This window comes from Cydia pomonella, chromosome 2 (genome assembly GCF_033807575.1).
Source record: "Cydia pomonella isolate Wapato2018A chromosome 2, ilCydPomo1, whole genome shotgun sequence".
Classification (NCBI taxonomy): Eukaryota; Metazoa; Arthropoda; class Insecta; order Lepidoptera; family Tortricidae; genus Cydia; species Cydia pomonella.
Genome location: NC_084704.1, coordinates 15,296,591 through 15,311,688, shown reverse-complemented (window position 1 = coordinate 15,311,688; position 15,098 = coordinate 15,296,591). Strand labels below are relative to the sequence as shown.

The 15,098-nt window shown below is 35.7% G+C and overlaps 1 protein-coding gene across 1 annotated transcript in view; it reads right to left on the bottom strand.

Moving 5' to 3' along the window:
- The window catches only part of LOC133534462 (visual system homeobox 2-like), an 82,472-nt gene that overhangs the window by 41,378 nt on the left and 25,996 nt on the right, over nt 1–15,098 (bottom strand). The window contains exon 3 of the mRNA XM_061873600.1: nt 11,643–11,881. Within this exon, the coding sequence (XP_061729584.1) occupies nt 11,643–11,881 (239 nt within the window). The remainder of the gene's footprint in view (nt 1–11,642; nt 11,882–15,098) is intronic.

Below are 15,098 nucleotides of genomic sequence, written 5' to 3'. Positions count from 1 at the left end.
ATATATATATATATATATACATACTAACATGCACGGTAACTTAGGTATGGTATGAGGTCTAGTGTTAAGGTAGGTATATTAATTTATAGACGCTCTTAAAGATCCTTTTAAATGGATCAATCAGAAATTTAAAAAAAAAGGTAGTTTAATACTTGTAGACTTATAAAAATAATTATTTACGTTCTATGTAAAATATTTAAACAGGCTAATTAACATTAAATTCCTATACAACAAGTTATTTCCTCTCGCGATTCTTTAGAAATAAGTTTTTGGCAAAAATTTCATTTTTGGTAGAAGCTTTTATCGCTGACTGTAGTTTTCTTTCCGCAGGCAACTAATACTCATCGAGCCAATTCTAAAATCCCCAAACACAATTAGGTTGCGTTGTTTTATCACAGAGTTCCTATGTCCACCTCTTGTCTCCATCAGCAGATCAGCTCGATGGTACCATAATATTGCATTGTCACTCGACTTACATATGTATGCAAATTTTCAGCTCAATCGGAAACCGGGAAGTGGATCAAATTTAACTTGCAAGATTTGATTACAAACAGACAACGTTCAGGTGAAAGTAAATAAAAGCTTGTAAAAATAGAATATTTATAATTGTTTTATCTTGAGCCTGTGAAATTTTCCTGTCTATGACAAATTTTTAAAACGCTATTAGCTTTGCACGAAAAAAAAAATGTGTGTCGTGGTCAGTGTATGATCATTGTTATATAGAGGCTATCAGTGGCCTAAATCTATTCCGTTACAAGACGACCTGAAGTAATTTTCTTCTCCACTCTTAATAATATAAGGGAGCGTCAATTTACTGCCCCAGTGTACACTGTGGCCGAGCCTGGTTTTTAATAGCATTTTTAAATGTCAGCAGAGGGATCGCTTAATGTGATAAGACACGCCTCAGCGGCGCGATGATTTGCGAGACGCCTTGAAACGCACCAGCTTTACTTTGAATTAATAACCAAATGGAATGGTGACAAATGAGGATTTTTTTCATGGTTACTTGTACTTTTAAAACCAATTAGTATGCTATAAATTTAAATTACCATAAGCAAGTATAGCATAGTCATATATAGGTATTTTTTTAAATATAGCATCTCAATTATCCAGATGGAAGTTCTTTGGATCTCGACAACTTAATAATTTATTAACTTATTTATACTTTATAATGGCTTCTAATTAATGTTCTCAACATCTAATAACTACAAGCCGACTACCGGCCCACCGACAGACAAAAAAAAGCCCAAAAACACAAAACACTAATACTAATGTTATAATTATACCTCTTTTATCTCTACCTTCCCATTTATCTCTCCAAATAGTTCAAATAGGCGTAGAAAAACATTTTATAAGTAATAAAATTAAACTCTCTTAATATATGTGGAATTCTTTAGTAGGCACTACAAATAAACGAAGCTCTTAAGTATAATTCAAAAAAGTTAAAAACTATGCCTTAAATATAAACTAACAAAGTTAAGTTTTGATAATACAAATTTAAGAACGATACAAGAATGCGAGAGTTATCCTGCGGGTGGCACAGTATTAAAAAAACTACCTTAATAGCGTCGAGGGTTGCTATTAACTTACAGCTATTGGACTGGGTAATAGTGTTCAAAACGGTTCAAGCTCCAAAACTTAAAAGCTCCATTCTCCTTTGTGCAACGAAAGAAGAGGAATGAAGCATTGGAACAATAAACACAGCGCTGGAATAATACAGCTAAATCAAAACTAATTTATGAGTCGCTCGGACAAAACGCTAAGCCGCGGTTTCAGGGTTCCGTTGTGTTCGTAATCTGTGGTTTGCTAATAAAGCCCCACTTAGTGCCCGGAGAAAGACGAAGCAGTCAAGCACTTAGATTAATAGACACGTCATAAAAATCATTATTATTATTTAATCTCTAACTTTAGTAACAACAACAAATTCAATGTTTTTTTTTGGTGATGAGGTGTGCATGACAATGTTTCCTACTCGTTACAGAAACTCTTAATTGCATTTTTATGCCACTATTTTCTATGTGACCATAAGGCGCTACTGGCAACTGGCAATTTATTCTTTTTCACTCCTAACGATACAAATTATGGTATTCAGTACCACCCTTATTTAATTTTGTGAACGAATTTTTATTCATTGACCTGTAAACTACAGAACCCTCACTGAAAATAAAAGCTCGCATTCCCCGACATTTTGAGCGTCGTTCTTTCAGAGCCGCCCGCCGGCGGAAGATAATTCAAATTAATATGTTTGGTTAATAGCCCCGCTTCCGGCTCGTTAGCTCGCATTTTATCAATGGAAGTCAAGCTTTTCAGTTTCTTTTTTTGTAAATTGTTGGTGTTTTAAAAGCTTATTAAAAATCTAGATTTTTATTTAACAGTCCTAATTTGATTCGTTACTTTCGTAGCTCGCTTTCCCTCTCTACCGCTATACTCTCAATAAGTTTGATGTAGGCTGTTAGGAAGGTTATATTCATTACGTAACATACGTACTTATAGGTAATTTACCTAAATCTTTAGAACTACATCATACAAGAACAGCAGGAGGGCCTTAATAATTTGAGCGCAGATTACGCATTACTCACGGCCCGATTCGAAGAATGATTAAGACACGTTTAAGATCTTTAAAAGATCGATAACTAAACGACATGTCAAAATTGACGTTTATTTCAATTCCGCTGTGATCCCAATAAGATTTATCTACGATCTTTCTAACGTCAAAGTAACATTGTATGGAGCACAAAAAAATACTTCCATGTTTATTTAATTACCTGCAAATGAATAGTTTATCTTTGTTGAACATAAGATTGTATCTTTCTCTCGTGATGTCCTCGCGAGAAGCTCCTTATTGCGTGCACAACTCTCGCTGGCCTGGGCGCCAAGGCAACTTGTACAATGTAAGCGCTTTGATTTTGGAACGCCTATACTCTAACCGGAGTTATAATATAATATCATTGACAACGACATGAAAGATGTGTGACTACCCTGCAAATTTGTTGCTATGTATCTACTTATGGTTAATATATTTCGACTTTTATCCAGCGAAACCTACTTTGTAATTTACGTAAGTCTGTTTATAACAGGTTTATAATACCAAGATTTTCATTTTTAGGGTTCCGTAATCAACTAGTTACAACCCTTATAGTTACGCCATGTCCGCCTGTCTGCTCGTCCGCGGCTTTGCTCCGTCGTCGTTAGTACTAGAAAGCTGCAATTTGGCATACCAAATGCAAAACGCCTGTATCCATGGATACATAAATTATTCATGACAACAGAACGGTAAAATAAAAACTGAAAAGAAAATATTGTTATATAATACATACAAAATGTTATTTATTATTATTATTTTTTGCTTTAACCTAATGGTGCGAAGTATTGTTGGATAGCTCTTTCAAAACGAACACGGGTTTTCAGCACCCATTTTTTGATATCGCAAATATTTTTGGAAATATTCGCTCCGAAAGAAAAAAATTATGTGCCCCCCTTTAATTTTTGAACCATGGGTCCTAAAATATGTAAAAAATCATAAAAAAAGCCTAAAAAATCATAAAAAAAGCTTCAAAATAAAACTAAAGCGAACATGATCGGTCCTGCCGTTTTTGAATTATTGCAAAAATTCTTCTCTTCTTAGTAAAAAGACGCACAAAGCGCTGCGAAGGTTCTCCCTTATGCTTGTAATGTTACATCATACTTATAAGTACTAATAGCCCCCATTTAGCATATTTTGATAGATTGGTAACTACGGCACCCTACACTGAGCAAGGCCCGACACGCTCTTGGCCGATTTTTATAAAAACCAACAAATTAAGAGAAAAAACAAATTACTCAGCCGATTTGTGGATAGAGTGCGCTAAACACAATTATACTTAGTATATTTCTAGTCAAAAGACTTTCGTGTTCATAGTTGTTGGCGTGAGTTGAACGAAATCGCACTTGACCGTTTTTTTTTCATTGAATATAGCCTTGAGATATTTTATCGAGAGTTGTAAAAGATTGTGCTCATATAACATGATACGTACACTACAGATACTGGTAGATATCTATATTAAACTTATAATATAAAGGGACTTATATTATAAAGTAAAGAAATTCCTTTAAAGATAATATCATTATTTGCACGACTAACAGATGGGACAATGTTGTCATCACAGCTTTTTACAGGCTCATAACTCAGCTGTAATTTTCCCACTCGAGACATATTAACCCCTACTCACAATATTTGAACGCGTAATAACATAACCCTAAATTAGGCCCAACCGAGTGCTCCGAGGGCCGAGTATTTTTACACGCCCTGGTGGGCTGATCTTTTTTTAATGAACCTTTAATAGGAAGGGATACAGATAGTGAAAATGACTACTTAATAATTTTAAATTGTTGCAGCTCGAGTCGAGCATTCAAAGACATAAAATAAACGTACATGTTTGAATATGTTCTCAAAACGTATTTAAATCTATGAATCAATGATATACAAATATTTGGACTTATTATCTGGTTGATCGAGGAATCTCATCGGACATCGAAATTGCTTTTATGTTCACGTATTGATTAGTGATTAGTGTGAGTTCATACATTTGCTACTAAACGCATGTAACTATGTAATATAGGCTTCTGGATCCAAAAAGTTGACCGTATATACAGGATGATTCAGTAGACGTGAGCAGGATCAAGCCAGTATTTGTGAGATTAACGTTAATTAAATTTTTATTGTTCAAAAAAATTTATTTATTTTAAGTACGACATTTATGGTCACCTCTTTGTTTCATCCATAACAAATGACAAATTGAATGTCATCGGAGTCTGGTTACTTTTGAAAAATCGTATCTCACTCAAGTGTGACATTTTATTTTCTTCATAATGAAACTGCTGTCATAACGGTTAAAGAGGTTTTATCTTTGTTAATTAAGTGTTGTAGGGTGTCCATTATTGTAGATAATCAAATTTGTCCTTAAAAAAGTTAGATAACAGAAAAAAGCGTGATTGTTTTACTTAAATATGACGGTGAACGATTCCTTAACATTTACTGATTGTGTAGGCTTGGTCCTGCTCACGTCTCATGAATCACCCTGTATGTATAGACTGTCTAAGATAACTCTGCACTTATTTTGACAAGACAAAGTGTGGGAGTGCCTAAACTCATTAAATATTTAAAATGACATTTCAATAAATAATAAATAAATAAATAAATATTATAGGGACATTCTTACACAAATTAACCAAGTCCCACGGTAAGCTCAAGAAGGCTTGTGTTGTGGGTACTCAGGCAACGATGTATATACTATACAACTACTTAAAACTTAAATAGACAACATCCATGACTCAGGAACAAATGTCTGTGCTCATCACACAAATAAATGCCCTTACCGGGATTCGAACCAAGGACCATCGGCTTCATAGGTAGGGTCAGGAGCCACTAGGCCAGACCGGTCGTCGATTTTTACACACAACATTTACACACTTTCGTCATTGAAAAGGTCATGCAGAGTTAGCTTGGTCTGACTCTAAGTTTTTTTATTAAATACCTTATTCCCCACACGCCAATGCATCTTAAATTACAATCCTTAATTAGTACCTACCCTAATAAAAAAACCTAATAAAATCCACCCTTCACTTGATTTACCATAAAATTATACTGAGAAATCTCTTCCAATAAGCGATCCATCCAATAACAACACACATATCTATTACATTCCGCTTTGCAATATCAACATAACCAACTTATTCCTACTCTGAATTTCTAAACCTTGATTCTTATTGCCAACCCCTAAAGTTGATAATCCAATGAACTTTTATTTCAGAACGAAATAAAAACATGCTATATGGTACCTCATATATCGTAAGCTTATTTTCTCAATAACAAACCTCCCTTCTGACTGAACTTCATATTTGAACGTTATGTTTTCAAAAGAAGGGCTGTTATTGCAATGTAATAATAGAATAAGATGTGAGGTTAAAAAAGTAACTATGGTATTCTCGGGTGGATTTCTGTAACCTGGCAACCTTGGATGGTGCTCATTCAGTCATTTATGATTCCATGTCGCTGGGCTTTATTTGAATATAAATTCTACCACGTTTGAGTCTAGGGCTAGGGTTGTTATTACGTGGGTCTGATTTGTGTAGATTTAAGTATAATTTGCTTCGTGGTACGTTTATTGAGCCGCTGCTTGGGATAGTTGGAATATAGGTTTGTTCATTGTCACGCAAACAAAATTGTGTTGATAGGTAACAATCTAAGTATTATACTGGGTGTAGGTTAGACAAGGATTTATTTAGATTGGGAAAGTCACATTTGTGATTGGATTTTATCCCAGGCTTTTTAACTTTGTATCGCTTATCTTACCTTAAGTTAACTGTTAAGAATAACGTTTTTTTTTAAACCACATAGTAAAAACCAGTATAGATATTTATTCATTTTGTTACTCTTTTTATCCGTTAACTCTAACTCACAAGGATGCATACGCAGGTTGCGTCCTTAATCCTGCGCAAGCGACGCTGCTTCAGTATTGTTTACATAGCGACAGCGTGCAGGGGTAGCAGGATAACGACTCCTTAATCCGAAGCGACGCTGAGCGTTTTCAGGGTTCCAATATCTACATCTTACGCAGCGGCTTACGTGAGCGAATAACTCGCGAACGCCAAGCGGCGCGGCGGGGCGCGGGTGAATTCAATCCTTTGATACCTATGGAAGTATCCTACGTGGGCGATCTCGTTGTGAACGCGAATGCCGTTGGGCCGCCGCGTCACATTCGCGAGTTATTCACTCACGTAAGCCGCTGCGTAAAAAAATAAAAAAACTTATTTACACATTTTAAGGTGAACTACCCAAACTAAAATTGATATTGATTAAATTCGTGGCAAGATGCATATAAAATTAAAGTAAACACAATAATCTACAAAATACATTTTTTGCTACAGGCAAAAAACTAGTTCATTCCCTACGCAATACATAGAAAGTATGATAAATAACTATTGAATTAAAAATTAACTCATCAGTCATAACCATAATTGCGATTACACTCTAACTAATGACAAAAAAAGTTCGAACCATTCCAGCTCTATTACCATTATTACCAAATTAACAATTTGGGATAAAAATAAACAGTCCCCGAATTTCCGAGTAAAAAGTGTCAGGAGCACTACACAAACACAGATGTGTAAAAACGCTTAAACGAGCGTGGGCCAAAGAGTAGAAATAGTATATGAAAATTATTTCTTGATAATGAGTTAGCTGCAAGCTGCAAAACTAGGAGGCCTATTCAAATAGTAGTTTCTTGTTGCCAAACGATTATGGATATGATTTAGGCCTCCAGATGTTGGACGCAGGCTAAAGAAACAATTTTTTACTTTCTATGAATTTTATATGTTTTGTAATTTTATTCATTCAAAACAAATTAATTATTTTGTTTATTGTTAAGTATATTCATTATTTGACTTCATAAAAAAACCTAGTCCTTCCACTAATCATGACCTCCACCGCGCTAAAAATAGTCTTGAAATATTAATTTCAAAAACGAAACAATTATTATCATAGTCCCACCGACACCAAGTCCAGAGGTTTATAGCTTAGCGTTCGCTGTGAGTGGTGATGATTCAAATCCAACCACGGGTATCTTATAACTATGTGATGTTTCATATTTTAAATAACTAGGGTACAAATCTAATTATTTTATTAAATAATTTAGTTGGTATTTTTTTACGTTGTTGCACTACTTTACAAACTGAAATAGATGCCGCCGCCGCGCCGAGGCCAAAATCGAAATACTTAGGTAATCACAATTATTTTAAACCTTATTTTATTTTAAACTGATTTTTTAGCTGAGTTATCTTGCTGCTACTGACGTTCTTCTTTTTATACTCTTTGACTTTAAATGCTCGGCTGGCCGCGGGAGACAAAAACGCACTTAACAAATGACATATGGTGAGAATGGACGAATACAGCGTGTTCAATAATATGTGCAACTGAGAGCAAACAGCTACTTGTAGGTACAATACTTAGTACCTATTTACAAATCAGCTTTGTGGTGCCTGCATTTTTTTGTTACTGTATGACTTAGTTATTGCAGAAAATTTAATTGATATGGATAGGATAAAAATATGTGCAGGTACCCTAAAATAGGGTAGGTTTATTTGGAAATAAGCTGTATAATACATAATGGAACACAATTACATTACAACAAAATAACTATTTAAGTTATGGTTACAACTACCTATACCTACATATTAGTAGAATTGTCAGTTTTGCCAACGCAAAGATATTGACTGCTTTAGAGTTAGACCAAGCTTGGCAGCGATTTTGATAGCCCAGACTGTACAAGGGTTGTATAACGTTATAATTTCATAGAAATTTGACGTTTAAAATAACACTTGCACAGTCTAGGCTATTAAAATCGCTGCCAACCAGGCTCGGTCTAACTTTATTCAGTAGCTATATATTAATACATGTAGTGATAATCATTAAAGTGTCCTCCTTAAGATGGTTTTTATATTAGAACACTATAATGATATATTAGAACAGTATCATTATGTACGGATATTAATAACTTTACGATCGACACAACATGCAGATAACAAAACGGCTCACACATAAAGGAAGCAACTCTGGAACAGATGAATTATTCAAATGATGGAAATCTGAATTAATTTCAATTTTAAACCGCCTGTATAGTCTAATCCCTCCGGACGGTTCAATTGATTAGACAAATTAGCAAATTTCAACCTTAGCCCGTAGAACACAAGGTTCATACTTGGTTCGAGGCTGATCGGGTTATAATAGTTGAAAGCAAAGAAGTGGATCAATTAGGACTGCGTATTGGAATAACATTTATTTTTAAAACAAAAGTGAGTTAACTCGACCTTATAGCGAGGTTAGAATGTATTAGTAAAGCCGTCGTAATAAGGTCGAATTTAGTGAAAGTTATATTTTGAAATGCTTCTTTTCATTTGAAAAATGAAGATTTCTCGGTAAGCAGTAAAGCGATGGTTCAAAACAAGCGTTAATGATCTGATTCGAGAAATAAGGGTTCAGGGAAGATCTATTTGGGAGTTAGGGGCTTTTTTCTAATCTAGCGGGAATAAATGTGACTAGAATAGCTTTATGTTTGACAACTATCGATTATTGCTGGTCGTTATGTTAAGCTTGTGAGACACAAATTACTATTCCATTAAATATACCTGCTTAAAATACTCTACTTAGGTACATGCGTTTTTCATTATCAAGACTTTGGACTATATTTATTTGAGTAGATACTTATAGTGCAAATATAATTTAATTTTAGGTAGTAGGTGTAATTATTTTCGCTAGGCTCACTAACTACCACAACCTGGATTCAATTTTAGGTAGGCATACATACTCGTACCTAAGGTAAGATACCTTAGGTATTTTGAACGGTTAGTTCACTATGCACCATCTATATCTGTACAATTAAACAAGACGTAGGTGGTAAAAGTTGGAAATGACAATAACCTTTTAACGCCTATTATCAATACCAATTAGCGCTATATAGTTACCGCCACGTGGGCGCACTCCGTTTTTTGCCGCCCGCTTTTTGCCAGAAGTCGTTAGTGCTGTTAGTGCGTGCGTCTCAGTTAATTGACGTCTCCGACACGTGGGGGATGACGACACGTTTATTACTTATCTGGGATTTGACTACAAACTTTTCCGATATTCGCCATGAATAGGTAAGATTTTTAATGTATGTACGGGTACGAGCTAAGAATGAGAACTGAGATGCGAGTGTAAGCGGTGCACGCTAAGGTTTATTGATAATTAATTACACATAGTTTAATACTAACGTTGACTATTAAGTTTACTCGCATATGTTTATCAGAAAACAACCTCTATTATTTTAACGTACAGTGACATCAGAATGATATTTGAATCATGTTATTTAGCTTTCGTGCGTCTCGTCCGCGCCAATAAGTACATGAAAGGGCAAGTATGAGCGAAATGCACAATAACTGAATGACACCAGCTAGATGTCAATATTTCGTTCGAATTGGCCTGTTTGTCTTTGTAGTTCATCAAATATGAAATCATTTATTAACAACCGTTTATTAATTTGTTTATTTTTTACTCAGAATCTGATCTGAAGCTCTTTCGGAGAAAAAATGTCATAAGATTCTTTTCGTTCCGGTTTTTTTATAAAATTGAAATAATGGCAACGGAATAGAAAAACTGAAAATATAAGGAAATTTAGGGACATTTATCCTGTTACGATCGAAACAGGTCGTGATTGTGAGTAGAAATAACATAATTATAATGTGGTGTGTGTAACTTAAAACAAAATTGCCCACCTATAATTTCGTTTAAGGTTCAAAAATCAAAGCATCACTTTCCAGCACCGACACGAGGCCGTCACGACACGCGTCGCTCATTACGCCGCTAGTTTTAATTAGTGCCGCCACATGTGTCTAGTCACGTCGCGGGGGACTCCCCCCTGCGATACTATAATTATCTCGGAACGTTTAACGGCGTGGTCCAAGGTGTTAAGTAAGGTTAATACAATTACAAACATTACAAATACATAATTAAAAACAAATGATAGGTAATTAAAAGAACTATCTAAGCTAAATAAGATAATTATTTTAAACAAATCACTAATACACCTGTAAAATTGTGCAACATCTTTAACCGGGATTGGATTTAATTCTTGCCCTAACGTCTGATTAAAAAATATTTTATTCAAGCTCGTATTGTCGTTTTTGAGTCACTACAGTGAACAAAGCTCTATCTTTTACATAACACCAAGCCTTGATCTCCTTCCTCTCTTCGCTTGCGCCCGCGCACGGCGCGTGTACTTCGAACCGTTTAATTTAGTAGATTTTCCCCGAACCACAACGACGCAAGCTGTCATTTGTTTACATTTACAGCTGCAACGGCTTCACACTATCAGTGGCAGTGCACGTCTTTTATCGACGGTATAAACCCTCTTAACACGTGTGATTAGAGTATATTATAGCTCGAAATGTATTTACAAATAAGTTGGGTAAAGTTTATGGACATATTGACTAATTGTGCGCCTGACTGATCAGTAATACGATTCGAAAAAGTCAAATGTTTAGCCTGTTTCCGACAACCCTTACGTCTTTCTCAGCTAGAATTTTAATGATCTAAATAGGTTTGTCTAAGTGACATATGGCTGCGGCCTAATGAAAGTAAAGTGTTGATGTAAGGATACTGACGATTTTGTGGACTATAAGAAAATGAGTTTAGTTTATTTATAGGCGTTGAATTAACGATGTGTAAAATAACGTGTTTAAACATGTACTTGTTGTAGCATAATAGATATTTGGACAGCAATTTTTGGGCTACAATTGTTTTGAGATTTTTTTTATATATATAGAATGTGACACAATGCTCAATATTTATAATAATATAATAGGAGAAAATAATGGGAATTTAGACCTGACTTTTATCTAATATTTTGTTGCATTAAACATTAGGACGGGGAAAAGCAGGTAATATAGGCAGACTTTAAAAACTCACCAGGTAAGCTTTCAGTAAGGTAGGCCAAAAAACCAAATCTATGTTAAGAAGACTGCGGAAGACTGCTGCATGTCACGGAAAAGACTGATTTAGACCAATGTTCTCCGATAGGTACCTATCTATAAACATCTTTTGGCAAGTAGGTATGGTAAAAAAACTGACTTACCTGAGTCTCGGTAACGTTAAGCAGCTTCGCCATGTCAGCCCTCTCTCCAGATGAAAGGTACTTCTTAACTTCGAACAGCTTTTCCAGCTCAAAGATCTGCCTCCCGGTGAAGGTGGTTCGGGCCTTCTTTCGGCGCGCGCCGCCGTCCTCGCCCTCCTCGCTGGTGAGCGAACCCTCACCTCCAAGGGGGGAACGAACATCTTCCGTTGATTTTTTTCGCTTGATAAGCTTGGAGGGATCTGAAAAAAGAGTTACGTGTAAGTACAGGGTCACCGTACCATGTAAGTACAATTGATTATGTACATAAGGATCTCAGCCAGTAGCGTAGGTAGTTCTAGACAAACGGTTGAACGTTCTCGATATTCTAAACACCTCTAATATGTGTCTCCCTGTTGGTCAGTTTATTGCACACTAGAAATACTAAGTTAGAAATGACACTGGCACGATATTAGTGGTATTTTGACTGTACATTACATTCTCATAAACGTTTGTGTTTGTAAGCGCCATTAAATACGTACAGTCAGCGTCAAACACTTTGTAGCAACCAAAGTGGCCAAATAGTTCGGTACACCATATATTTAGTATGGTGTACCGAACTATTTGGCCACTTTGACTGCTACAAAGTATTTGACGCTGACTGTACCTATCACCGCCGCCAGTGGTTAGCATAATATTGTGACAGAATAACTATATTACATTACCTATATTTAGATCACACGTAACTAAATTATCATTATTAGATAAAGCATTGAATATTATTATCGAACACGTAGTAATACTATGTAAGTCAAGCTAAATCCAGATATGACAAGTGTATTTGAACCGCCGATCAAATATATCGAGCAGATTATTGTCGGCGCGATAACTACTAGTTATTCTACTAAACCCCAATAAGTTAAATGGGTGTTACTTATTCTTATGAATGAATTAAGTAAATTTAAGAGGGCTGATGTTCGAAATTTGTATTCTGAAGCGCGTCACTTACGCGAAATTCTCATCCACAATAAAAAAAACATAAGATATTGTACATATAAATTGGTAGTGTGGTTCAAGGCCAAAATAGAGTACTAGCTAAATAAATATAAACTCTAATGGCGTAATTCTTAAACGCGCTACATGGTTCCTTAAGCTATTAATCTTTTACCTTAACCAATTTAACTAAAGTATTTGTAAGTGTTAATATACGCTGCACGCTGCTACGTTACCAATGACATTTTCTTATACAGTGTGTTAACCCAATACGGGCATCGGGCAATAAATCAAAACAGACAGAATTCACTCGTGTAATCATGAATTAAGAAGTTGCTATGCTAACCAACGTTTAAGACGAAAGGGGAAGACTGCCCCGAAACCGCCTTTCCATACAAACGTCCCCATTTTCCTATCTGGATATTAATATTGATAAAAATATTTTTACACCATTTAATGTGGTTTAATCATAGCTATGCTCCGACCGTTTGATTTTTTTACAGACTAAACATATTTTCCATAATGTTAATATCCAGGGAGGAAAATGAGTGCTAATTTTGTATGGAGAATAGATCGTCCCCTTTCCTCTTAAAGATTTGCTCGTAATGAATTTACACACTTTATAGGCTCTATTGAAAACTAACGTTATCTAGTTTGCGTCGGGAACAGCGACATCTTTGAGGTAACAGTAAGAAAGGCATAAAACATAAATTAACATGTAGTTAAGGCTTGTAAGTTTCATGAATAAGGGAATAAAATATTTTATTTATATTACACACACAGCTTGTATAACAATACACCTGTTGGTTTATTAAGTCCATCGCAGATATGCAGCAAATGAGAATAATTGTATGATTTCGGTAATAAATCGCATTTCACCTTAAAAATGGGCGATATTTTAAAGTAGCTAACTTTCCGCAAATGCTCATCTGCCTTTTGCGAGTTTTTACCGCGAGTCGAACATTGAACAGGGAGCCATTTAAAAATGAATGATACCTTCCCCCAATCGGGCCATCAGTCAGCCGCGCCGTCTCCGGTCGTTAATTCAGTTTGCTTGTCGCCAATTAAAATACTTGGCCGCGTGCTCGAGTACTTGGCAGCTCGGCACGCTCGCTCGGATTCAGGAGTGTTTGGATTGCAACTAAACTCACAAAGGAATGGTTTTGTTGGGATTATACGGAAGCCCTATAGCAATGTTAACGGTAAATTGCCGTTTTAAAAACGTTTTAATTGCTATGGTTTATATAATGGTTATATGGCTGTTTTACAATTACCTACCTAGTAGTACCTTAATACTTATCGATCAAACTAGATATTTGAGTAAATGTTAATCTTCATTGAAGTTCCATATCTAGAATTGCCTTGAGATTTGTTAAAGGCAGTGTGAAGCAACTCTCTGAAATAGATATAAGTACCGTATCAATCAACAGACAGCGCTGGTGGCCTAGGGGTAAGAGCGTGCGACTTTCAATCCGGAGGTCCTGAGGTTCAAACCACGGCTCGTGCCAATGAATTTTTCGGAACTTATGTACTTCACTGACGTAATACAATGATGTACTTATCATTTGAAAATTACCAGTCGCTTTTCGGTGAAGGAAAACATGGTGAGGAAACCGGACTAATCTCAATAAAGCCTAGTTTACCCTCTGGGTTAGAAGGTCAGATGGCAGTCGCTTTCGTAAAAACTAGAGCCTACGCCAATTCTAGGTATTAGTTGCCAAGCGGACCCTAGGCTCCTATGCCAGCCATGGCAACAATGGGACAACGCCAGGAAGAATAAGATCCATCAACAGACAGGTTAATATGCAGTCTATGGAGTTATTAGATGGTACACTGTACTAAGGTCATTCAAAATATGCTGCTTTCGTTTACTTGGAAATGTATGAACTCGCATTAAACACTAATCAAAGTGTAAACAAGTCCCGGTATGAACACCAATTATATTTCTCCAATGTTGAGAACTTTATTTCGGTACACAACAAAAACAACCTATATTTACCTAATAATTTTGTTTTCACACACAATAAATACCTATATTTTAGGAACTACTTAATTACACTTTACTAGCTATATTTGGTAATTCATATACCTCCTAACAACGACCAATCGTTTATGTATAAGAGTAAAAGCTAACCGACCAACTCTTTTGAAAATTGCCGCACCTTACACAACTTAAACTAATCTAATTAAGATTCTCTCAATAACACCTGAGTAAAGACAAACGCTGAACTGTAAAGGACAGGCTGGCTATTCCCCAGGAATGGCGGCGCCGTAAACATTTGATGAATTTACAATACGGCATTAGACCCGTCCGTCCATTTGATTTATACACCCACAAGTAACGAGCGAGAAGCGATGAGGAGATGCTCTTGAGTCTTGACTAAACTTGCGAAGAAAACCATCTGTTGTAAAATAACTTCATCTTTAAAGTTAGTATTAATATAGTGTTTTATTAACTAACCAAAAAATTGCATACCATCAGATCAA